The sequence below is a fragment of the Fusarium subglutinans genome, assembly GCF_013396075.1.
Source record: "Fusarium subglutinans strain NRRL 66333 chromosome Unknown NRRL66333_c0000089, whole genome shotgun sequence".
NCBI lineage: Eukaryota > Fungi > Ascomycota > Sordariomycetes > Hypocreales > Nectriaceae > Fusarium > Fusarium subglutinans.
The window spans coordinates 78,792-104,712 of NW_023502152.1; the positions used below are offsets into that span (position 1 = coordinate 78,792).

Genomic DNA, 25,921 nt, shown 5'->3' on the forward strand with positions numbered 1-25,921 from the left:
ACCCAGATAATTGTATTCACAACGTCCAAGTGCACATTCTTATTCAAGTCATAGCTCAATCTTTCTTCAACTCAGAGACTTTAGGTGTATCTCATGTGGCCACAAAGCAGGCAATGAATTACCTAGGATACTTAAATTACTTGCTTAATAGGGACTAAATAACACCAGGTGCAACAACAATACAAGGCTTTAGGTTTGCTCCCGATCAACAGACATATCAGTGTAGGGTAGGAGAGCTGGCTTGAAGTTCAACTCAACAAAAGTTGGTTACATCCGATGTTAGGATTCGAGGATCTAACACGTATGATAACTTAGTACTACAAAGGATAAGCAGAAAAAGACTAGACATGAACAGTTACGTTTACGAGTAGAATATTGTATCTATACACCCCAACTGTCTTCTATATGTCAAATAAGCACCGAAACCCTTCGATGCTTGTTTTAATTAAGATACACGCCACATTTGCGCTTCTAGTAAAGGTATATAGTACACTGGTGCGAAGAGCTGCCCAGATTCTGACGGCTCAAATTTATAGCATGATCGGATCGTCTCAGTCATCTTAAGCGAGGCCAGCCTGCTGGCTCGCAAAGAATCGTTTCGACTCAGCACATCTCTCGCTCTTACACCCCGGGCATCGAAGACCCATCTGCTTCGAGCAAGCCTGACCTGCTGCCAGGTGCGCCTTGGCAATGTCGGCGAGGGCTCGGATGAAGACAGGACTTCCGTTGAGAGACTCAACCCGCTTGACAGTTTCGGGGTGACCACTGTCGCCGATGACTTCCTGATCCAACTCATACAGAGTTTCAATATGGTCCGATGTGAAAGCGATGGGGATGAGCACCAGATCCTTCTGACCCTTAGATATGTAGTGCTCTACACTGTCCGAGGTTTGAGGTCCTAACCAGGCCGAAGGGCCGACCTGAGACTGCCAGCACAGTCGGTAAGGGTTGGAGAAACCGAGGCGCTGCATAACAGCGTAGACAGTGGCCGCAACTTCAGCAGGGTAAGGATCACCTTGATCATGTTAGTATCTGTTACGAATGTGCATGACTGAGCAACAAACCTCGGTTAACGACAGACATGGGCAGACTATGCGCAGAGAAGAGCAGCACAACATCCTTTCTTCGCTCCTCAGGGTATTCCGCAAGCTTGGCCTCGATGTTTTGGGCAAAAGCCTCGACCAATCCACTGTGGTTAGGCCAACGGTCGATTACACTCCAGGTAATGGTACCATCACCAGACTCCTTGTTGGTCTTGCCTTCAAGCCGGTGCCTCCACTTCCATAGCTCGTTCAAGCTACTACCTGTTGTTGAGCAAGAGTACTGAGGATATTGTGTGAATGCGACGGCGCGGCCACCTTTTCCATTTCCAAAGCCGTCCTTCAACAGCTGCTCGTACATTTCTTCGGTTAATGGGTCCGCGTATCGGAAAGCAACGTAGGGCTTGTGAGGCGCAGTCTCAGGAGAGATTTTGTCCAAGATCTTACACATCTCGGCATTTTGGTATTCAGACCACTTTCGAATTGGTGATCCTCCACCGATGGCAGAGTATTGCTTGATGATTTTGGGTGTTCGTCGCTTCGAAATTAATGGACCGAGATAGTTTTGTAGAGGGCCGAGAGGAATTAGATCGCCGTCGGCCTGTGGTGGTTGTCAATATACATGATCCGGGGGTCTCGGTGCTTTGCTCATGACTTACGAAAAGGCGGCTCAAAAAGTCGCCAACCTCATCGGTAGTCGAAGGTCCTCCCATGTTGAGGAAGACCATAGCCGTAGGGCCCTTTGATCCAGTAGCATCTTGAGTGACAGGATGGACGGGAGTGGCCAGAAATCGCTTCTGAGTAGCGATTTGGGGTAGCGCAAGTCGATGCGAACTGGCCTGTGAAATGCTCTTGCAGAGCTGGCCTCCAGATCTTCGCAGAGCCATTGTCGATGAACTGTCACTGACTTCAAGAGACAAGGCGTGGGACGGGCAATAAAATAAACTTTATTGATCAATTGGAAGTGGTGCGAGGTTTGGAATCATAAAACAGCTGAGGGGTGTAAAGAAATCTTATGTTACGTACATGCAACTAGTGCCGACGGCGATGATGCACGCATCTCCATGGGCTCCGGGATCGCCTACAACGCATCATATCGGGATTTTGCACAGGCTTGGCTGCTAGGAGCGACTTGCTTGACCCGCAGAGCTTCCGTGGTGCAAGAGGTACTACTGAACATGACATTACCAACCAATCACGCAATTGGTAATCGCTCTGAACACTGCACGTGAGCTCGCGACAGGCAGCGCGTCGGACCTTGTCATTAGCTCGCGTTTGCCTAAAGCTATGACCCGCTAGCATGAGCTCTCTCATCAGCTCTTATAAAGTCAAGCTGACCCTGGGATGAGATTGATCGGTTTTCACTAATAGCAACAGACATCAATCGAATCAATATGGCTGATAAACAGCCTTGGCGAAAAGAAGAAGAAGATGAGGAGGAGCAAGAACTCGATGAGAACGTGAGTTGATCGAACATTGGTACTCACCCCAACTCCATATTGATCCACCTATAGAACTATAAGGCACAGAAAGATGCCATCTTGCTTGCGATCGATATTAGCAAATCTATGTTAGAACAACCGCCGCCATCAGACTCGAAAAAGGCGGATCGCGACAGCCCTGTCCAGGCGGCCTTAAAATGCGCCTATCATCTCATGGAGCAACGCATCATTTCTAATCCCAAGGACATGATGGGTATTCTTCTCTTTGGAACCAAGAAATCAAAATTCCAGGACTCTGTAGATGGTCGAAGTGGTCTAGGTTACCCTCATTGTTATCTATTCACTGACCTCGACGTGCCTGCGGCAGAGGATATCCAGGCCCTCAAAACCCTTGTCGAAGACGGCGAGGATGAAGATGAGGTACTGACACCTTCGGATGAGCCTGTCAGCATGTCGAATGTGCTATTCTGCGCGAACCAGATATTCACAACAAAGGCTGCGAACTTTGGCAGTCGTCGTTTGTTTATAGTAACTGACAACGACAATCCTCACGCATCTGATAAACTCGCCAAGTCCGCTGCAGCGGTACGAGCTAAGGATCTGTACGACCTTGGGATCCTGATAGATCTATTCCCTATCACTCGTGGAGATGAGAAATTCGAACTCAACAAGTTTTATGATGTAAGAATAGCTTTGAAGATACCGAGAAACCAGCTAACACTCAAAGGATGTTATCTATCGTGACCCTGTTGGAGAGGCGAACTTGACAGAAGTCCGAACATCGAAATCTGGAGACGGATTGACATTACTCAACTCGCTCATCTCAAATGTAAATTCCAAACAAACTGCAAAGAGAGCCCTATTCTCAAATTTGCCATTCGAGATTGCTCCTGGGCTACGCATCTCAGTGAAGGGATATAACATTGTTCATCGTCAAACACCAGCACGCACTTGCTACATTTGGCTGGACGGTGAAAAGCCGCAAATTGCTACAGGTGAAACTACGCGAATTGCGGAGGATAGCGCCCGGACCGTTGAAAAAGCAGAGATAAAGAAGGCGTACAAATTTGGCGGCGAATACGTCTACTTCTCCCCAGACGAACAGAAGTCATTGAAGGATTTCGGATCGCCCATCATTCGTATCATCGGCTTCAAACCGCGCAGTTTGCTCCCCGTATGGGCAAGCACCAAGAAGTCGACATTCATCTTCCCCAGCGAAGAGGATTATGTTGGTTCGACCAGAGTTTTCACAGCACTCTGGCAGAAACTTCTCAAGGATGACAGAATGGGTGTCGCTTGGTGTATCACTCGTGCGAATGCGCAGCCAATATTGGCCGCCATCATACCGTCTAGAGAGCGGTCCGATGATGGCTCGGGAACACCATATCTGCCTGCTGGACTTTGGATCTATCCTCTACCATTCCAGGATGACCTGAGAAACATCAACCCACCAAGTGAAGTGCTGCGAAGTTCCGGAGAACTCACGACGCAGATGCGGACTATCATCCAGCAACTCCAGCTGCCAAAGGCTATGTACGATCCATTAAAATACCCCAATCCCGCGCTGCAGTGGCACTACAGAATCCTTCAGGCTCTTGCTTTGGAGGAGGAGGTTCCCGAGAAGGCAGACGATGCAACGAAGCCAAAATACAAAGCCATTAGCAAACGAGCAGGCGGCTACTTGGAAGAATGGTCTGAGACTCTAGAAGAAGAGGCTGGGAAAGTTGCGAACAAGAAATCGACAAAGCGTGAGACGGACGATGAAGACATGGAAAGACCGGTGAAGAAGTCCAGAGGTTCATCAGAGAAGGCAACTGGTTCTTCCTTCAGTATGGCGCAATTGAAGGCCGCAATCGAAGGTGGGACTATTCAGAAAATGACTGTCGTCCAGCTCAAAGATATTCTAGCTACTAAGGGTTTGAGTACTGCCGGACGAAAGGTTGAACTGATCGAGAGAATCGAGGAATGGATAGAGGAAAGTTCATGAGAATGAGGTCGAAGAGCACAATAGAGTGCATTATAGGTGCTTTATATGAAGAATGGGTGGCCGGCGGAATGGGCGTTTATGCTACTATACTTTGTAGGGGCATTGTATATCAGGCTGCGAGCACTTGATCATATTGAACCAAAACACAGAGGAGAATGACCCCGCTCTTTTGTTTCTTGTTGTGACTCTGATTACATGCGTTTTTCTACATGGAAGCCTTTGAAGCCTTCGAAGCTTTCGCAATCACTTCCTTTTCATCACATTCACCAGAGCTTCTTTTACTGGGCAGCAACACCACAAGTTGAACACCCTAACAAAGGAGTCATAAAAACTGCCAGAGTTCATTTCTATGCGATTTGATCTGAGTACCTCTTTGAAATATTTCAATATGAAACATGGCGGCTGCAGGCAGGAGGATAGATTCATCCTCTATGCTCACACCCCCTTCGGCACCCGTTAGTGGCTCTCAGTGGCGAGGCGCTCAAATCACGCCCACTAAACGTCAGCTAAACACCCCCCGGCCCCTTACCTCATCTATCAAATCCGTAGCTCCACCATCACCCACTTGCGCGTTCGTGAGCCCGCAAACGCCAGAACAGCGTCGTCCGAATATCCCATCGGCAACACTTGTCATCTCATCACCGCATAAGGAACCGGGCGCTGACGAGTATAATTCGAGGCTATTGCGTTTGGCGCGACGCCGGCCAACTTACGAACAACGAAAGACCATGGCCGATTTCCTCGCAAGCCTTGGTCTTGGCGCCGCGCAGACGCCCACCGCGTCAAGTAACTCGCAATGCGATTCGGTTGAGGAGCTCCAGCTCAAGCTACGAAGCATTCTAGATGCCAAGGCGACACCGATACGGGCCGAACATGTGGCTCTGACAATCGAATTGAGAGCCACGGTACGCTTCCAGTTGACTGTGTCCGAATCAGAGAACGGGACTCTCGAGAGCCTAAATAACATCGATCCGTCACTAGGAGGAGCGCAATCTGTAGGAACGAATGGCAATCGGGATGAAGGGCAGCTATCGCGCGTGGTATTCGCTAATGACACGCTCATGAACCAACCCCAAGACGACCCAACGCTCCAACGATCCGTCGCAAAACATATCATTTCAATAATCAGCTTAACCGATGGGAGTACTTGGACCGTTCGAGAGGTGTCGCGCGGTACACAGGGCTGGACTTTTACGTATTTGTGCAAGGACTCGTATCAGCAATGGACTCGACAAAATGCAAAGAGCCAAACGAAAACAATAGTAGGAGAGTTCAGTCAGAGAGAGCCTGACCCAGTTCTGCATGGTAAGTTCAGAGCGCCATACAAAATTGCTTCCCAGACTGACAAGAAGATAGGTCGGCCTGCTTTTGACTGTCGAGGATCTATCACGATTGCCTTTAACCGTGGCAGTCGCTCCATCACCGTGAAATACGACCATACCCCTTTGCACAAAACAGTTGCAGAGCTGGCCGCCCACTTCAAGCCTGCTCCACGTCAACTGGGACCAGGCGCGCAGAGACTTCTAGAACAGCAGCAAAAGGCAAAGGAGAAGACGCCGAGGAAACCTAGAGGCGAGAAGAAAGACAAGAAGGAGCGAAAGAAGCGGGATTCTACAGTAAAGGCGCAAGATGAGAATGGTAATCCCCGGAAACGAAAGAAGAAAAGTAACGGAGCATCTCAACCAGCGGACTCAGCAGACGGGCCGATGATCCCTCCAGACTATCCTGGGGCGCCAGCAATCGATGGGCAAAATCAAGGGGATCCATTTTATATGAACGGCGGAGAAGCGTCTGGCAATGCTGGGCAGCAAGGATTCAACGATTATCCTCAAGGGTTGATGGGGGACGCAACGACGAATGGAACGTCGTCTCAGCAGGCAAACGGCCAGATGGCTTCAGCTGCTTTCCCAGTCAATGTCTCAGCAGCCGAAGCAGCACGTCGAAAAGAGGCAGCCACGACAATGCTCAGCAACGCTGGTGTCGATCCTACCACATTGTCTCCTGAACAGTTTGGTATCTTCGCCAACCAAGCACCAGAGTTGCAACGCGAGTCACTGAACATGCTTGTCAAATATGGTGCAGAACGCCTCCGCATTGTCCACCCCGGTAACAAGGAAGGCTCAACACAGGCAGGCTCTTCAACACAGAGCAGCCAGACTACTTCAACTGGACCTAGAACTACCAAAGAGCTAGTGCCGCAGTCAAGTGCTCAAAGCAACGCGAACACAGATACTGAGACAGCAGTAGCTCAGGCTGCTGACGACACTTCCACTCCTAAGCGTAAGAGGAAGAAGATGGCCAAGTCGAGAACAGCCTGTTTCCCATGTAAGGCACGGAAAACAAAGGTAAATACTCCTCAAATTAACCAAACGCTGCTGAACTAATGAAATTAGTGCCCGAGGGAGAGACCAACCTGCACCGAATGTGCGGATCATGGGACTGCATGTGAATACGCGCCACAGAAACCAAGAAACAGGGCAACAAAACCCAAGAAGTCTGAGGCAATCGTTGTTGATGACGGTGACGATGATGGTGACGAAGAGGATGAAGAGGTAGAGCAGCAGGAAGATGCCGAGGGAGAAGGTTCTGAACAGGAAGATGACGAACAACAAGACACTTCACAGGACTACTCATATCCTCAGATGAATATTGGAAACATGGTCACCAACACTGATGCAACAACTCAAGATACCCAGTCCACACAGGGCAGCTACTACCAGCCTGCTTCCGGGCTAGTTCTTCCTCAGCCAGACCCTTACTCGACCAGTTCGCAAGCAATGAGCACATCGGTATCGCAGAGAGGTAACTACTCTCATAACATACCAGAAGTGACACAACCCATGGTCCACCCGGCTCCTCCCATCCCAGCTCCTGCTGGTACGATCGCTCCCTCTGAAACAAGGCGATGGAACGCCTTTGGTAGCGGTAGTGTCAGTGGAAGTAGCACCACCAGCAAGACCCGAAGAAGTCTTCCGTCCGAGCCCAGCCAAGCCAATGCGCAAAACATACCTGCAAACCCACAGCCATCAGACTGGGCTCAAACTTCCACCACGACCACGCCTGCAACAACAATGGCATCCGTCTCCCCGCAGATGACATACGACACACACTCAAGTGGGAGGACTCGACAGAAGAACCAGGGCCTAACGAATGATACTCCTAAACAAGCTGCAGTGCCCAACACGGTCATGCAGCAGGCTCAGGCACGCCAATCGCCCGTCGCTGCGGCAGCCATGATGGCACAGACCCGTAAATCCCCTTATCAACAAGCCGCGGTTCCTCGCACGACCTCTAGAGCAAGCCAGCGAAACCCGTCTCGCACACCTGTAACTGACCAGGCACGAGGCTATCAGCCTCCTTCTGACATGGCTCAGCAGCAGAACACACGAAGCAGCAATCATTATGATACATCGCACATGTCCAGTGGTTCTGGCTATAATGACTATGGGCGTTACAGCAGCACTAGCACCAGCGGAAGCCATCAACCACCGACCACCATGAGCACAAGTTACCAGACTACTTCTTCCACTGCAAACCAGTGGTCTAATTCTTCGAGTCGAAACGATCGCTTATATGGCACTAACCCATCGTATCAAACACCTAATATTTACGCACAGACAACAGTGTCTAAGCCAACAGCAGCATCCCGCCAGAACTTTAACATGCGTTCAAGCACACAACAGCATACTCGTGCTAGCAGTGGCTCATATAACCAGCAGCAACCACAACAACAACAGCAGCAGCAGCAGCAGCAGCAGCAGGAGGGTTACGCATCATACTCTGGATCTACACACCAAAGCCAACAGGCTCAGACATCAAACCAGCAACAGCCGCCTAGCTGGTACTTCCAAAACTCGCACAATGCTTCTGTTCATCCTGGAGGCCAGTCATCTGGCTATAACTATGAGCCATGGTCAGGCGTCTAGGAGCCATGGTGCTCAACTGTACACATCTAACTATTCATCTATGGCTTATGAGCGGATGAGAAATTGCTATGGATGGGTTTAGCGAATCGGTTTATTTAGCGCAATGATCATGGCATAAGCAGGAATCAAGTTAGAGCCCTCATATCTAGAGATACCCGGCAATGTCAGACAATCGAAGATCATAGGTTGTCGCATTTCTTCTTCTTTCACCTGATGAATGTGATAGTATGTTTGAAGCATCACATAGCTTAAATTATTATTAGGTGCTACCCAGCTGATTATTAACCTTGAATCATATGTATTCCTCTCAAGTTCGGCTAAGTTCTATGGTATTTCCATCACATTAATTTCCATTCATTCGTCCAGCCATACAAAGTATTCCCGCAAGATATTCAGATAGGTTGTTGGTTTTTGGATGTATGCTGCTTATCTACTCAACATGGTCCGAAATAGCGAACTTGCTGAGGGATCGCAGCTTGCCACCGTAAAAGTATAGTAGCCAAATACCGACGATACCGATAACACTTAGACCACCGAGAAGACTAGTACCCTTAGCAACACCGAGGTTGTCGAACAAGGGCTGGGCAAAGAGAACACTGCCACAAGCTAGAGCGCTTCGGAAGAAGTCATTCGCTGCAAAGAGACTGGCAGCATACATTGGATAGCTGAGAGGAATGTACACAAAGATACACTGCATGACAATGAAGACTGTAGCTCCGTAGATGGTAATGCCAATAGTGGGCACGATCCAGTGGATAGAGGCTTGAGCCGTCCAGGCGAAAAGGAACAAGCCAATGGTAGGACCGAGGGCGGCTGGTAGAGCTGGAACGAGACGACTTTCTTGAATGGGCCAACCACGCTTAGCGATGCGAGGGTCCATGTAAAAGTAGAGGTAGGAGACATAGATGCCTACGCCAATCATACAAGAGACGAGAACGCAGAGGAAGACGAGACCGATTTGACCGAGGTTCATGTTGTAGTAGACTGGGTAGACCCGGGGGAAAACCTCAAAGACTGAGAAGAGTTAGTCACCAAGATGGCTATGATATCGTGGAGCGAACTTACATGAATAGTAGATACCATAGATAATGGCAGTGTAGACCTGCACGAACAGCACGGCAGGGTCCTTGAGGGTGATCTCCATAGGCTTGATGAGTGCATCGACAGCAATGGCAGAGACCTTCATATGGCGCTGGTCAATCTCACTCTGTGACATGAAACGTTGGTTGCCAGTGAGCTTTCGAAGACGCTCTGCTCGGCGGAGGAGAATGTTGGCACCGCTGGTCTCAGGGAGGAGAAGGAACATGAGGATGAAGATAGGGGCCGAGGCCCAGATACTCTCGTAAAGAGACCATCGCCAGTTCTTTGCGGGTACGGCGAAACCGCTGATCAGAGGACCGAGAGCCGCTGTGTATGTTAGTTGAAAGCAAGAGACGGCGAGAGTAGAGGAGACTTACGACCACAGTAAGCAGCCGAGACCCAGGCCATCATTGCATAGGGGAGAGCCATGAGACTGTAAATATCTCCCAGTGAAGCACCACCAGAAGCCAAACAAGGCGAGCCAAAGAAGCCTTGAAGGAATCGAAGAACCATGAGACCGGGGTAGTTATCGACTAGTGCTGTTGGGATAGAGATGATAACAAAGAGAAACATTGTGATAATGTAAACGGGGTTTCGTCCAATTCGAGGAATCTCACTCAGGGGTGAGAAAATCAGAGGACCAATACCATAGCCCAAGACATATAGTGCAAGACCAAGCGTAGCTTTGAGCTGGCTCACCCCGAAAGCGCGCATTACACCTTCAGTGGAGGATGTGTAGATCGCAGAGGATGTATAGACGACAAATGTGTATAGACAGATAATGAGGGAGACACCTAGGCGGCGGTTGTTGGTCCAGTTATGAGGATTCTCGTTATCGTCGCTGAAGTACCAATCGACAAGGATAGAACCATCCTTTGTTCGCTTGGGAACAACAGGGATAGACTTGACCTTCTCGACATCGTGCTCTTCATCGGCTTCGAGTCTGTCGACAGTGTAGGCTTGGGTATCTTGGGGAGATCGCGAGCGATGGAGTCTCATAGGCTGAGGATCAGCACGTTCGAAGTCGTCGTTCTCATTGTTCCTCTCGCTCTTCTCATTCTCACCCTTGGGCTTGGAATCTTCCTCTGCTGCGACAGTGGATGAGGCTGAGGATGCAAGAGCTGTACCAGTGAGAACTGTGTTGTCGTTGGGAGAAGACTCTTCGATGATAGCGTCGGGATTGTTGATCACTGCAACCCAAGACTCTGGGAGCTTGAAGTCGGGCTTTTCTTCTGGGTACTGCAGGTATTTGTTGCGAGTGACGAAGCGGATGAGTTGCCCCAAGGGAGCATCTCTGATAAGGTCAGACATATTGATGTATATCTTCTTATCAAGATAACCGTATCAAAGGGGGACAAGAAGAGGTTATTGAGTGGGAAGGGTTCTCTTTAAGCTTATTATGCTAACTGAGATCTGGAGTTCAAATCTCATGAGGTATGCACTCGTCTTATACTCATAATTGTCTCCCACTCGCCTGCTCCTCTGCAAGCTCTTACACCACGGAGCTTAGCAATCCGGAGTTAGTCAACCATCATGCTGTAATACAATCTTAGCCCTTCCACATGTCTTTGATAATAATGGCCCATACGAGCAAGCATAACTCTGTAAGCCACTTTCGGACTAACATGCCTGACGTTATTACCAATCCCTGCTCGGTGCTCGGCCTACTTTATTATCCTAGAGGTGATCAACAAGCTGCAGGTTTTGGAATAGTCTGGACCTAAGCGGAGTTTAGGGCTGACATTTAGTTAGGATTGGAGGGCGATTAGTATTTATCACCGGGGGTGAGGTTTTGCTCATCTGCGTGAGCACTTACACTCTAATACTGTATGTATGTATTTTCACTTTAGCCTGTGGGTCTATTACGAATGAATTTGTCTACATGGGATTGATGGCCATCTGAGAAACTGAGTTCATAAGTTATGTCGTCATTGAGATCCGGATGCTCGGCTGCCTTTTTCTTAGACTATTGTTGATCTGTGTGAGCACTAACAACACGACGATATGTACATACATCTTGGCTGCTTACCTACCTATATCTCTTTGGCTCTCCCCCTTACGCATGTCTCTCACCTCAGCGGTAAGCTCCAAGAGCCCGCCAGCTCATAACTAACATGCTCAGCAAATAAAAAAACTAAAACATATCTTGAACCCCAAAGATCAGCACGAATGACCCAAATGGGTGAGACCCTCCGCCATCTGCCGTCAAAAGCTTAGCAATCGTCCCGGGGACGTGGTGCCAAGATCACCCAATCAGATGCTCAAAGACCCCTGGATTAATCACCCTCGGTGTGACGTCTCCCCGGTCGACGAGCCTCAATTGTCCTTGAAATGCCGAGACTCTACGGAATATTAATCACGACGGACCAACTCTGGTCGCTTTCAAAAAGAAAATTGTATATGAGTATACCATTTCATATGACTCATTGTATTCGTCCTTTTTTTCGGCCGAATAGTGAAATCTCTTCTTATATACCCCAACAATATCCGAGTCCTCCACACCAGAACAGCCAACAGCTTTCCTGGGGCTGGTAGGACCTTATATCTCACTGACTGAGACCTAAACGCCCCAGCTACTTAACGATCAGCGCCCGCTCCCCAGCCTGATAAGAATCATGCTCAAGCTAAAAATACAAATACAAATACATCGGATAGCCCGGGACCCTGCTTACTGTAATGACACTTCAAGGCCAGACATGAAAGCTCAGAGGTCGCATTCTTATGTTCGTCACGTCATTGACGCTCACGCACAACAGCTGGCCTGCTTGACGCGATAAGCTCAAATATACACAGTAGCTAGTTGATAGGTTCGACATCATCCAATGCTGACCCAGAAGTGCAACCAGAGACTGGATACGATAATGCAACGTAATAGTCTCTTTCCGGTGCATTCTTGGCCCTAAAGTCTCATTCTTGAGCTGATGTCTATTGACTTATGCATTATCAACTGCTTGCCCTCCTCTGAATGCGCCGTCGTTGAAGCTCCCTTCGTACCATTATGGCCGGTGCGTCTTGGCCTTGGTCTAGTAGGTCGACAATCTTCCACACTCCAGGGTGCTCTGCGTCAAGGGCCAGCTTGATGAATGGCTCAACCCAACTTGCAGACCTCCAGACAGGGTAATCAGGCGCTGCATTCTTGGCATAGTCAATGAACTTGAATGCCAGGTCAAAATCGCCCATCTGTGCGCAGGCTGGGATTATCACGTCAAAGGCGGGGCCCGCTTCGACTTGATCCATCCACGTCTCAGGGACTGTGCCATCGTCATTACCTGGATCCTTTTTAGACTTCTCATCCCCTATTGACACTGAGGTGGTGTCAATCTTGGCAAGTTCGGAATTGTAAGCCACTGCAAGGTCATACTGCGTCTTTGTTTGGCTGGCATGACGAAGAAGAAGTCCAATGTCTGACAATCGGGGACTTTTCCCGGTGAGGAGGTGCATGTCATTGAACAGGTGCATAGCAGCTTCTGAAGCTCGGGTTCGAGCCAGAGCCTCGATCGTAACCATAAGGACTTCCTGAGGAACAAGCCCCTCTTTGCGTAAGCTCTGAATAGCAGCCTCAGCTTCGCTAATAAGATTGCGATTCTTGAGTAAAGCCCGTAGAACGGGCATTGTGGTTTCTCGGAGAAGGAGGCGCCCGTTGTTCTGTTGCAGATTCAAAAGTTTAAGCGCACCCGTCACATCCCTCGAATTAGCGAACGCTTCCACCATAGCATCATTATGCTGCTGACGAGGCTTGCCATGAATCGCCAGCTTCTGGAAAGCCTGACTGGCGAGTTCAGTGTCACCGTGCCTGGCCCCAGTGGCCAGAACGTTCTCAGTCATACCATATGAAGGGCTGTGAATTGGGATATTGACAACATCTCTCCATACGAATGTTGTTCCTTCGTGGTGGAAGCCCTGGCTGAACATGTCCAAGGCCATGTGCTGGATACTTCTGAAAGCATTGTCGGAACCACGAGCAAACTTTCGCTTCTTAAGGATGTGAAGCATTTCGTCGAGAAAACCTTCTCTACCAAACTCGAGAATAAAGATATCATAGACCCAAAGATCCACATGCCCTGGCCCTTCTAAAAGCTGTTCGAATTTACTCAAGGCCAATTCAAACTGGCCTTCTCGTAACATCGCCACAGCAATACTTTGCTTGGCGGGCATCGTGAATTCGAACCAGTGCTGCTCCATTATCTGCACAACTTCTTGCCGCAGGATATAGTCTGGGTGTACACCGAGAGCTTCGAGAGCAAGGTAGCAAATATCCGCAGTAAGCGGGACATTTTGAAAATTCATATCGTCCAATAGTTTGCGAACTCCTTTGCTAGACCCCTGTGGGTCAGCCATAGCAGTCATCAGGCTCTCATAGATCAAAGCATCGGGGGGGTAGTTGCGGTGTTTGAGAAGAAATCTAACGATATTCAGGATTCTTAAATATCTGTTGGCAGGGAGACTAGAATTGCCTTCTTGTCGTGGCACCCGTAACCGCCTGAGGGCGTCAACCATCACTGGTATTGATACGGTATTCAAGTCTGGCAACACGCTAGCCAGGGCTGGGTTTTGGCCTTCTGGCTTGGCCGGTTGATCAACATGTTGCCCCGTCTCTATACTCCTTTGCTGAGCTTGCCCGTGCTCATATCCTTGAAAGAACGTATTCAATGATCCCTTCTTCTCTCCAGCGTCCGAAGACATGGCCTGGTCCAGTTCATCGTGGAATGAACTCAATGAGTTATCGTTATCGAGAAAATCTGTGCTTTTTTGGTCCTTGGCTATGTCAGTCCCATATTGGCGATTTTGAACTGTTTTTAGATATAGAGGCCATCGTCCTGGCCGTGCTGAGCTCAGAATTCTTAGTGAATGAGGCCTATAAGCTGCTTGGCAAAGACAGCGTCGTAGACCATCATACGCCAATCGTGGACAAGGCATTCTCGCCGTACGATTATGTTGCCAATGTCGATGCTGAGAAATGGATTCTGCCGATAATCGAATGAATTCTGTACCTTGCATACAACACGGCGGCGGCGGGTCTTCCATTCAGTAAGGTATTACCACTGTCGCTAACGGGGCTATGCATTCTGCGAGGCGTTAGCCGCTCACAGCCGCTCTCACCTTGGGTCTCACCGAACAGCCGCGCTCCACTGAGCTTGTTCCATTCTCAACGTTCCGTTTCCAGCACGCGCATCATAAACCACATAGTTACGACGCAACGAATTAGACCATGGTATGTTGGAATTGCCCCTAGCCCCTGATAATCACCATCTAGTACCCTGATCACCTTAGCGCACAATGCTAGCATAGCAATAGCTGACAGCGAATAGCTACCCCTCGGACTACTCAATGCGGCCCAGGGCCACCCCATGCTCGTTGAGCTGAAGAACGGCGAGACACTCAACGGACATTTGGTTTCGTGCGATACATGGATGAACCTCACACTGAAGGAGGTGGTGCAGACAAGTCCGGTATGCGCCCGTATTCACGAACGCGATACCTTTGAACAGGATATACTGACGGGCTGAGTACAGGAGGGCGATCGATTCGTTAGGTTACCAGAGGTCTATGTCAAGGGGAACAATGTACGTTTCAACTGTGCCATGGAGTATTGACTTAGAAAAGGAGACTGATGCACAGTAGATCAAATACCTGAGAGTACCCGACGAGATCATCGACCAGGTCAGCGAATCACAGAAGGGCCAGCAGGGCGGTTTCCGAGGTGGGAGAGGAGGACAGTCAAGGGGAGATCATAGCGGCCGTGGCGATCGCGGACGTGGTCGTGGTGGAAGAGGCCGAGGCCGAGGTCGGGGTCAATGAGATAATTACATGGTTAACGATGATATCGACACCTTGAACCAACGGTCCTAGATTTCACAACACCTCACGACAAGGCATAGTGGAGTCTACGATACCAAAGAGAAGAGGAGGACTACGAAGATTCTCCGGTATCACCGCATGGACATCCCAACTACCAGCTTGGTACCGGCCCTGTTGGTGGGCTCTAGAAGCTCAGGATGAGCTCTAAACAAGCTGGGAAGAAGAACCCAGTCCGTGTACCAACATTTAATGACACACGTCTTCAAATCAGCCTGAAACATGTTCCTATTTTAAGTGTTGCGCGCGCGCGTTTAAGTGTAGGACGTTGGCTGAGCAAGTACTACTGAAAATGATCCATCATAAATTCAAGGCCTGAAAAAATCGCATCCACTCCCATGGATTAATCAAGTGACCACTTAGGTCCCTGGCCTCAGTTCGTGGTTACAAAGACTGCCCATGGCTATCACAACAGGGGACTGGGGAACTGTAAAAATGTCTATTTCATGCGTAAAATGGTTTTGCCCAGCGCAGTCTACGCCAAGTTCTATCAACACTATAGGCCCAGTATGAACTGTAGCCAGCAACATATATCATCAAAAGAGTCAGGCATTATATCGAAACATCGTTCATCAAACGCCCATTACAAAGTCCAAAGTAAACCCGTACAACCCGCCCTTCTCATTGTATTCTTAAAAGTTGGCAACAGCCACAGCGATAGCCTGGCTATCGGAGTGTGAGATGGACAGTGTGATATCCTTCACACCGGCCTTCTTGGCGGCGGCAGCAGCCTCACCATGAAGCTACAAACGTTAGCATCTTGCGTGTTTGACTTGGATAAAAGGTGACTTACAGAAACAGTGGGGGCACCGTTCTCTCCCTTGACAATCTCAATGTCCTTCATAGCAGCACCAGCGCCTTGACTGGCGACACCAAGAGACTTGAATACAGCCTCCTTGGCACTCCAGCGGCCGGCGAAAGAGCTCTGGGGGCTGGGAGCTTGGCGGCAGTAGGAGATCTCGTTGGCGGTAAAGTTACGCTCGACGAAAGTGTCGTTATCAATGTTGACAGCGGAAATATCTTCAACATCAACTCCAACCTGGCTGTTCTTGTTTGTGACCTTGAGGGCCAGAGCTTCCATGACCTGCTCAGTCTCCTTAGCCTTGGCTGATGAAACAACCTTCTCTGACTTCTTCATGAAGTCAGGGGCATACTTGAGCTCAGATGACTTCTTGTCCTCAGAGACACGAGCATCAGGGTTGAGAAGAACCTTGCTGAGCTGGTCATCAGAGTAAGGAGAGTTGTTCTTGGCGACGAACAGCTTGTTGTTGATGAAGCCATCGTGGAAGTATCGGTAGGCCTTCTTCTGGCGAGCATCAACCTTGGCGCAGTATTCGGTGTAGGTCTTCTCATCAAGAGTAGCGAACAGGTACTTGGGGTGCACACCAATGGCCTGAGCACCCTTCTGTCCGAAACCGAAAGAGGTGACGGAGAAGGCCTTGACACCATCGGTCTGGATGCTGCGGCTGGGGTAGACGATGAGGTCATACTGCTCCATAATAGGGTCAACGTTGTCCGCGTTGCGGTTTCCAGGAACAAGACCGGTGTCAAGGACCTGGAGACAGCCGTTCATCATCCAAGCACCAGCAGCACCCTTGGGGTGACCAGTGAGGTACTTCTGGAAGATACCCAAGACAGCGTTGCCCTTCTTGCGACCAAGATGGCGAAGCTGCTGGCAGATGACATTGGACTCGTTCTTATCATTGGCCTTAGTAGAGGTTCCGTGGAACGAGGCAACACCGATATCGTCGACAGTGAGACCCCATGTGGCGAGGGCACCGCGCAGAGGGGCGATGCTGGGATCGCTCTTCCAGAAGTTGTTGCCCATGCTGCGGAGAAGCTCCTTCTCCTGTCGGGCAGCTTCCTTCTCAATGTGAGCGAAGCGGTCCGCGGCATACTCCTTCTCGTCAAAGGAAGCACCCTGAGACTTCATGGCATCAATCTCGTCATGAACATACTCAAGCTCAGACTCTTGCCATTGCTTGATAGTCTTCTTGCGACGCTCGATCTGGCGGCGTCGGTAGTTGATGTCGAGAAGAGGCGAAGGGAACTTGCCAGGGTTCTCGCGAGCCGTGGTGAGAACACCCTGGCCTGGAGCGGGAACGGAACGGCCAATCTTGTCAGAAGCAGTGGTGGTCAGGGCAACGATACCGTGGATGGGGACACCCATGTCAAGAGCAAGCTTGGCAGTCATGATGACCTGGATACCGCAACCCTGAGACTCCATGAATCCGTTTCGGGTAGTAGTGGTAGGACGAGACATCTCCTTAGGAGTACGTCCATGAGCAAACTCGTCAACAGTGTTGCTGGTGGCCTTCATGTTGGCGAACTCATAAGAGCCTTCCTCACCGAGATCATCGAAGCCACCGACAAAGCAGACGCGAGCCTTGCCCTCCATGATGGTTTCATAACCCGTGTCAATGGACTCAACAGCGGTAGCACAAGCACCAACAGGGGTCTTGATAGGTCCAGAAGAGGACATCAACAACATGTTAACCCAGGCAGCCATGGTGTTGATGAAGGACTCTTGGAGAATGTCGTTCTGCACTGGCTGGTCGAGGAAACGAGTACGGTGCATGTCGCGGAGAGCGGCGGCACCACCCATACCGGAACCAACACAGTTACCAACTTCAGAGACGTGGACGTACTTGTAGAACTCGTAGGGGTCGGTAATACCACAAGAAAGGAGAGCCTCGGCAGTAGACACAAGAAGGAACAGGGTGACAGGGTCAACCTGGGAGACGATATCCTCAGGAACACCATATCGCTTGGGGTCCCAGCCAGTGGGGATCTGACCAGCGACCAGACGATCGAAGCGAAGAGCCTTGGGGATCCAGAGGGAGGCACCCTTCCTGAGACGAATGATGTACTCGCCGCTATCCGGAATCTCGAAGACCTCAACCTTGTCACCATGCTCACGCTTGAACTCCTCGGCAGTCTCCTTAGAGGCCTCGAAGGGCTCAAGGTCCTCCTCAATAACGACCTCGTGAAGCAGCTGCTTCTTGTTGGGGTCGTAGCCCTCGAACAGCTCAGGTTCGATCAGACGAATACCAGAGTGCTCAAGAACATACTTCTCATACTTGGGCTTGACGTCCTTGTCGTCGACGGGCTCACCAGTCTTGGCGTCAACCCAGCCGGAGTAAGGCTTACCCTTGATAGGACCATTGTGGTTCTTGATGAGACCCATGATCCAAGCCATTTCAACGCAACCCTCCAAGGAGAATTCGCCATAGGCCTCCATCTCCCATCGAGTTCGAGAGTTACCCCAAGGACCAACTTCAGCGAAACCAGTGACCACGACGACCTTCTCCAGGTCAACCATGCCCTTAAGGTTCTCGTTGAGTGGTTCAATCTCGGTCTTCCAGTCAGGTCGGTTGGGGAAGTCAAGCTTGATGTTGGCACGAGGATCAATTGTCTTCTTCTTGTAGAGAACCTCGGAGGCGGCACCATTGACAATGGTGTTCTCAATGGCGCTCTCTTTGGCAACAGCACGGCGAACCTCGCTAGTCTCCATAATATCCTTGCGGAGCTTGGTCATGGTCTCGTTCAGGTTAGGAATGAACTGTAGACCACCGTTGAGGTCAGCAAAGACAGGCTCATTCTGGCACAGATCTACCAAAGTGGGAGACATGAGACCAAGAATGTTGAAAGCCATCTCCTGCTGAGAGAAAGTGCGGACACCGAAAGCCTCAACGCCCTCAGCAACGATGTTGTTACCAGACATAAGACCAGTTCCTCGGGTCCAGCCAATGACCGCACCGCAAATGGTGAGGTAGTTGGCCCAGCTCTCGGAGTGCCACCTGTTGAAGAGAGTCTCGAGGCCAAGCTTGGACTCGGAGTAAAGACCGTCATTACCGAAGGTGCCGTGGTTGGGAGAAAGGGGCAGAACAACCTGGGCAGGTCGGGTCTCGAAGCCACGCTCGGTCTTTTGGGCCTTGACGCATCCGAGGAGACGAACAAGGTTGGTAAGCATGATGCGATGGGCAAGCTCAGACTTGGAATCAATGCTGTCAATCTCGCGACCATTTTCGGGGATAGCAGCGAAAGGAACGATGAAGTCAAGATCCCAGCCAAGACCCTCCTTGGTATCGTAGATGTACTCGACGAGGGCCTCAACATCTTGCTTGCTACCCTGGTTGAAGGGAACAACGACAATCTGGGAGCCGCGAGAGCCATAGCGGGTATACATGGCCTGGTAGTACTCAGTGACCTCGCGGGAGAAGCGGCTGGTGGTGACAATGACTTTAGCGCCACCGCTGATGAGACCCTGAAGGACCTCGGCACCGATGGAACCGGCACCAGCGCCAGTCATTAGAACGTGCTTGTCCTGGAAGGTGACACCAGACTTGGCAGCATCCTCAAGGCAGTTGAGGTACACGCCTGTAAGCTTCTTGCTGTAGTCCCAGCCATGGAGACCCTTCTTCTTGAGGTGAAGGAAGGGAATGGTCTCGACCTTGCCCTTGCTCTGGCTGTTCTTCAGAACCTTTCGGCCCTTGTTGTCCTTGGGAAGGATCTGGCTCTCATTCATGGCAAGCGAGCGAAGGACCTCGCCATAAAGGCTCTTGATCTCAATCTGAGAAGTCTTGGACAGCTTGTGCTGCTGCTTGATGAGTCTGTAGATGCGAGAAAGATCGCTCTGGACCTTGGTGCGGTTGCCGTACTCAGAGATCTTGCCGCCCTCAGCCATTTGCTGGACATAATGCTCGAGCTTGCGACAGCTCGCACGCGGGACTTCCTCGTAGTTGAGGTTGCCCCGGGCGTCAACTGTTGTCCTGGGTCCGGTAGGGAGGGAAACATCCTTGTACACAGGGGCGACATTGAGAACATCCTTGCAGTTCTCAATAAGCTGCTGTCCGAGCTCCTGAGCAAGCTTGTAAGTCTCACCTCGCTCAGTGGGGCAGTTGTCGATATGGTACTGCATGAAGTCGAGGAGCTTGGGGTTGGATCTGTTCATGAGACGGATGCACTGGCTAACAATCTCACGATCAACAGCCTGGAGACGACCGAAGATGATATCGAAGTACATGCTAAGAGCGTCCTGGCGAGCCCAGTTCCATGATGAATCGTAGGTTCGGGCCTTGAGGGGGGTGAAGACAGGCTCGATACCAGAGGCATAGAAGTCACCATGCTCGGCAGTCCAGAGATCAAGCTGGGCTTGCAAAACCTTCTCAGATTTCTGAGAGTTAAGGTGAGCCTTCTCACCCTCACGGAGGTCGATCTTGAGGTATCGAGCGAGAAGCTCTAATTGTTGCTTGAAGAGGGCACGCTGGTCCTTGGTAAGGGCATCAATAGCAGCAGGATCCATCATCATGCCGCCGCTAGAGCCGCCAGCGGGGCCAGCCGCAGTAGCTGTAGACAGGCTGATGCCGGCGTTGGTGGCATACTTGTTGGCGACGCTATCGAAGAAGGCCTTGGCATCGCCCTCAGAGCCTAGTCGCGCAGGAGGCTCCATTGTGAGGGCGAGAAGCAGAGCACCATCTTGTCGACCAGGCCCAAGACCCCATCGACTCTCGAGATATTTTCGGGCGGCTGTGATGTTGAAACCACCAGGCATCTTGGAGGAGATAAGTCGAGCAATCAAGGACAGCGATTGCTTGCCGAGGTTGCCATCGAAAGTGGCTTGCATGGATGCACCAAGCTCATCGAGAGGAGTGTCTTCAGGCTTCTCAGGGGTGGAACCGAATTCCTTTCCAAGATCACCGAGAATCTCGTTCTGAAGGGTGGATTTGCCTGTGCAGGAAAGATCGTTAATAATGTATCAATTGGTCTGGACTCAGTCTGACTTACCACCGACAAGGTCCTTGATGGCCTTGCTGAGAGGAACCTCGAGGAGAGGCTTCTTGAGCTTTTGCGCAATGAGGGTGCGCACAATGTCGACAGCCTGTACAGGCTCATCGGCAACCTGGGCGACAGGACCTGAACTGGGAGCGGGTGCAGCTGCAGCAGCGGGTGCAGCGGCACCGGCCGCAGGGGCTGCAGGGGCATCACTAGAGGAAGCAGCCGCAGGCTCAGGTTCCTCTTCCACGGGATCAACATCATAGTAAATCTCCTTAGCATCCTTGTTATAGCAGAGGATATTTCGCTGAACGGACTTGGCGGCATCGTAGGCTTCGTACTTGGACTTCAAGGTTCGCTTAGCCATGACACCAAGAGTATCGGCAGGACCAATTTCCACGACTCGCTCAGCGGTCCTCTCACCGAGGAACACATCTTGAGTCTCAATCCATCTAACAGGAGAAGCAAACTGGTATGCGAGCAATTCAACGAGCAGCGTGTGAGCAAGCTCTTGCTCAACTTCGGGACGCATTTTTGGCGGTATTAGGTCGTGAGAGGAGTTGAAAGAAGGGGTATCTCGAAAAGCGCGAACTAGCTATGGCAACCTGGAATTGGTGCAAGACGATGGTCGAATTGACGGTGAATATACTAGGGGCCCGCTTAACCCCAACGTAAAGAGAAGATGGAACCGTCGTAATGAACTCCCAAGCTGAAGGTAGCTGGCGGGGAGATGGAAAGAAGGGGAGGAGGAGGGGAAGGAGAATGAGAAGGATGATGGAGGCAGAAGAAAGTGGCCGGAGAGTCTATGAATATGAAGGCCAAAGGTGAAAATCCGTTCTGCCTACCAGCGAGAAGCAATGGGAGGAATTAGAGAAGAGACAGAGCTGAAGGATCAAGCCAGAAACATTCAATGGGATGCGGATGGCCCGTACGAATAGGTAATCACGACTGTAACCGACTTGCGAGGGAGCACCCGATTGTTGAACGACTGGCCCACCAAAAAGTCGTCGAGTGAAAAAAAAATTGGGGGAAGCTCTAGGCCACACCCCGGCCTGTTCTCTCCTTGCCCCCCTCCACCAGGCAATTGGCGTCTTGTACAGTACCTGTTGGAAGAGCAGATGTCGGTACATCGAGACCCTTACAGGGCGCCCTGTACGCTCGCTCCCGCTGTAGCACGGTTGAGTATCCGGTACTTTCTCTTGAGTGGAACATTGGAACATCCCCGAGCCACACATGGCGGCGGGTCCTTGGCGTGCAGCCCGCTTCTCAACCATATTCCAGCGCTATGCCTATCCTAGTATGGTTGAACACTGTAGGCGTGCACCAGCCAGGGGCGTCCAGGGGAGCATCTTCCCCAGAAACCGACCTTTTGGGGCACCATCAGCATCGATGAACTGAGATGGAGATAACTGGTTTTGCTGGCTATCTTGTTTACGGCTTTGCCTTCATGAGCCACTGATAGCTCGGCCGAGCGGCTTGCTTATGTTGCATTCTGGATTCTGTTATCTACTGGTCGATAATTAAGTTCTCGGCCTAGCAACGATAAGAACAGGCTCCATCTCGGAATATCAAAGGCAAGGTGACGACAGACATCCCACTGGCTATCAATATAACCCCAGGGGTCTAAGGCTATGGATGGTCCTTGCTACGTACCAGTCAGAGCTCGTACGAATAAGCGAGGATAGGTAGTGAAGATTAAGTGGTCCAGGTAAGATATATTTCATTGAAGCTGGATAGGGCACTGGGTTAGGTTTTCCCATGAACCTTAGGAAGACGGTTAATAGAGTCCTGGAGTGCCATGCAACTCAAAGTCCTGAAGATGATATTGATTCCGATGGTGGTGATGAACTCGCCAGAATTTCGAGGATGCCAGGCAACAAGTGGTACCATTTGTCAATGTAATTTCGCGTCTTTCTCAACTGCCATCCTACCTGAGGTATCCGGCTCAATGTACGGAGTACTCGGTTAGGTACCGATACATTTCAACGACGAGTCTACTCGTTTGTCCGTCGGTTTCCGCAAATCCGAACTCCTCTTGTATCAACAATTTGTCGAGACGTTGAGCTGCCATTACATGCTTACTGCCTGTCTCTAATAAGTCGTCGTTGGATAATAGAGTTAGGTTGGCTTGCTGAAACGTTCGTTGTCTAAGTCACTGCGATGTTTGCGGCTCTTATCTGCACCTCTCAGAAACCGCTGCGGATAGCCACAACCGTTGGTGCATAGAAACCGAAACGAGATCTACAGACGCCATGCCGCCCATGGATAAGGGTCAAGCAGTCAAGGAAGGTCACATATGTAATAATTCTCTCGCTCCTCAATTCCACACGTCCCATTTCCAGTAAATCACCGAAACGAGCCGAACTCGAGGTCACACATTGCAAAAGGTGCTTCTAGTACTGTACTCTTCAGCGGGGGAGCAAGAAAACATCGGACCTTGATATAGTGTATCAAAATAAACTCGGCAAAAAGTATGCTAAGCTTATGCTAAGTTACCTAAGTCTTTTTATCACTTAGGATCAAGGTCTTGAGTTTTCTTTCCTCTCCTTGGTACCTTACGCGTAAGAGACTCGGATAGTATGTACCTAGTGATCAATATACTATATAGCCTGACCCCACCATGAGCCCGGAACTCGATGCTCGACGGAGAATGTGGGGGGCCGAATCATTGTTGGTAGGGGAAGTTGGGGATGTGAGGCGTTGACCAGGCGGTGGAGGGAGGCACAAATTTTCTCTCATGAGTCGGCGAACATACCCAGGTAGGATGGAGTCATGAGTTCTCATGATGGTGTGTACTGTTAGGTTTGGGATCAGTTCAGGATCAAGGATCAGGAATTGCTACCCATGCCATTCAAATTATGTCTGTTCAGAGTCACAGGAGGCCTACACAGTATAACAGCTCATGTTGAATCAATCCCCATCTGAAAGCTGTTTGCTGAGATTGGAAGTGGACGTTGATGCTTGTATTTCAAAGTGGAGTGGAGCCACACGGGAGGTCCACGAAACTCCCGAGCTGAGTAGATGTACAGTACTTTCAAATCAGTGCTCACTCTTACAATACTTGACCTGTCCGGGCTAGAAAAGGCTGGGCGATGGACAGGCGTGAAAAATAGCCACTGATTCATGATGGTTCCCCAAGCCTGACGGCCGGATGATTATTTGCAGATTGTTAGTTAGTGGTGTGAGATCAGCCTTTGGCCACTCTTTACTACTAGGTGCTAACTTAGAAAGAAATCTGTCAATTGTCAAAGGCCACCCCGAAGACGAATTTTCTGTTCGATACTGTATTGAGACAAATGAAGTTGACGATAGTCCCGGGTAGGCAGCGACTGTGTGAATGTCCTTTGAATACCTACCCGAAATGCCGAAGGTATTGGGAGGAGAAATAGTTGAGGAAAATTGATTGAGGTATGACGAAATATATTGCAGAGAATCCGACTTTCAAGATTGCTGAGGGATAATGATGACAACTCAATTATTCGATGGCTTGGTACAGTTGCATATAGCTGTCGGAGATAGATAGGAACTCACTCGCATAAGGAATTGAGTTAAGTTGAGTGCAACCCGTCCAACAAGCTTGGCTACACCGTGGCAATGATAGTGCGATCAAAGTTAAGGATCAGATCCAGATCAATAGGATCAGACTACTGGTCTGCAGGGAGGATCCTGTTGTTCCGAGGCGGACGAATTGAGTTCCCATCAAAATTCAGCATCAGGCTTCCGCCCACCCGCTTGCTGCAACCATAACTCAACAGCAGCCTCACAGGCGCACCAGGAACAAACAAATGCTACAGTATGGCTCCAGAATGCTGTTCCAGCACCCTCCAGATCGAATCCTTAGAGAGCAGTGGCTGGGAGTAATTTTGCCCGAAGACACCCGGCCCTCTCTCTAGACGGGAGGCAGAAGCAATGGGTTGTTGCCAATGGAAATGCGGTATACAAGTACCGGTACCTTTGGGCCAGGACCCTTCACCTTCGTTGACCTTCTTCCCAACCCAAACCCTGCAAATGATGGTCCCCTTGTCCCTCTTTGGCAAGGAGCGTCATGCAGCAAGGGGCGTGTCTGATGTCGTGGGGTCCCAGCGGATCAAGCGAACCGCCAATGCGGTGCATGCCAATGGCTCTCGCAGTCTCACAACGGCGGGAGGTGGATGCGCTTCTTCACTAAGATAGCTCGGATTGTGGAGGGGGAGCAAAAAGTTGCCTTCCTACAGTGCACCTTGTAGGAAAACAATGCCAGGATACGTACCCCTCCATATCCCCAACAGAACTGAAATTTTGGCCTGTTACTCTCCAGTCCATTGAGGCGGCCCCTCCAAGACTCCAGGTGCTTCAACCACACCCTCGACAACTCAATCCAATCCAATTCCTAGTCGGCTACCGGTACAAGCTCGATTTTTCTTGTCTTGACTTATACCGTGGCCGGGACCATTTCTGAATCCCTCTTAGACCTCTTCTTCCGACTCTTCCTTCTTGAGATTGTCCATCTTCATCTTCCTCTTCCATCATCATCCTCATTTCCTTCTTCCTTCCTCCCTACATCCCCTTTGCGACTGGCTGGTGTTGTCTTGTCTTGTGCCGCGCTGCGCTCCACCGACTCTAAAGCTATTCTCTACTAATTTCTAACCCCTCCCACCTTTCAGGGGACCAGCCAGCCTTCACGCAAATCAGGACCGCCGGTTTCTTCTCACCAGCGTCCTTGGGGAAAGCATCAGATCTTATTTCTGGTGCGTTACGACTTGAACTGATAGGTTTGTGACCAATTGAACCTCCCGAGAAGGGTCTCAACCGCCAATTGCAAACTAACCATTCATT

The 25,921-nt window shown here is 50.2% G+C and overlaps 7 protein-coding genes across 7 annotated transcripts; 3 read left to right on the plus strand and 4 right to left on the minus strand.

Annotated features, from left to right (window-relative positions):
• Positions 1-560: 560 nt before the first annotated feature.
• On the minus strand, positions 561-1,927 carry FSUBG_7168 (ferrochelatase; the record flags this gene model as incomplete). The annotated part of the gene is made up of 3 exons (XM_036685444.1): positions 561-1,015; positions 1,065-1,641; positions 1,700-1,927. 3 exons carry the CDS (start codon positions 1,925-1,927, stop codon positions 561-563), a joined length of 1,260 nt encoding a protein of 419 aa, XP_036537312.1.
• Positions 1,928-2,434: 507 nt separating this feature from the next.
• FSUBG_7169 (ATP-dependent DNA helicase II subunit 1) lies at positions 2,435-4,469 on the plus strand (the record flags this gene model as incomplete). The annotated part of the gene is made up of 3 exons (XM_036685445.1): positions 2,435-2,500; positions 2,555-3,163; positions 3,210-4,469. The coding sequence occupies 3 exons, from the start codon at positions 2,435-2,437 to the stop codon at positions 4,467-4,469; spliced, it is 1,935 nt and encodes a 644-aa protein (XP_036537313.1).
• Positions 4,470-4,900: 431 nt separating this feature from the next.
• FSUBG_7170 (ATP-dependent DNA helicase 2 subunit 1) lies at positions 4,901-8,395 on the plus strand (the record flags this gene model as incomplete). The annotated part of the gene is made up of 4 exons (XM_036685447.1): positions 4,901-5,774; positions 5,826-6,794; positions 6,863-6,893; positions 6,946-8,395. 4 exons carry the CDS (start codon positions 4,901-4,903, stop codon positions 8,393-8,395), a joined length of 3,324 nt encoding a protein of 1,107 aa, XP_036537314.1.
• Positions 8,396-8,825: 430 nt separating this feature from the next.
• Positions 8,826-10,786, minus strand: FSUBG_7171 (Caffeine resistance 5; the record flags this gene model as incomplete). The annotated part of the gene is made up of 3 exons (XM_036685448.1): positions 8,826-9,409; positions 9,461-9,802; positions 9,853-10,786. 3 exons carry the CDS (start codon positions 10,784-10,786, stop codon positions 8,826-8,828), a joined length of 1,860 nt encoding a protein of 619 aa, XP_036537315.1.
• Positions 10,787-12,418: 1,632 nt separating this feature from the next.
• FSUBG_7172 (uncharacterized protein) lies at positions 12,419-14,158 on the minus strand (the record flags this gene model as incomplete). Its single annotated transcript, XM_036685449.1, has 1 exon — positions 12,419-14,158. The coding sequence occupies one exon, from the start codon at positions 14,156-14,158 to the stop codon at positions 12,419-12,421; it is 1,740 nt and encodes a 579-aa protein (XP_036537316.1).
• A 526-nt stretch (positions 14,159-14,684) lies between these two features.
• On the plus strand, positions 14,685-15,274 carry FSUBG_7173 (u6 snRNA-associated Sm LSm4; the record flags this gene model as incomplete). The annotated part of the gene is made up of 4 exons (XM_036685450.1): positions 14,685-14,687; positions 14,785-14,925; positions 14,989-15,039; positions 15,098-15,274. The coding sequence occupies 4 exons, from the start codon at positions 14,685-14,687 to the stop codon at positions 15,272-15,274; spliced, it is 372 nt and encodes a 123-aa protein (XP_036537317.1).
• Positions 15,275-15,963: 689 nt separating this feature from the next.
• On the minus strand, positions 15,964-21,638 carry FSUBG_7174 (fatty acid synthase alpha subunit; the record flags this gene model as incomplete). Its single annotated transcript, XM_036685451.1, has 3 exons — positions 15,964-16,074; positions 16,125-21,061; positions 21,119-21,638. The coding sequence occupies 3 exons, from the start codon at positions 21,636-21,638 to the stop codon at positions 15,964-15,966; spliced, it is 5,568 nt and encodes a 1,855-aa protein (XP_036537318.1).
• Positions 21,639-25,921: the final 4,283 nt, after the last annotated feature.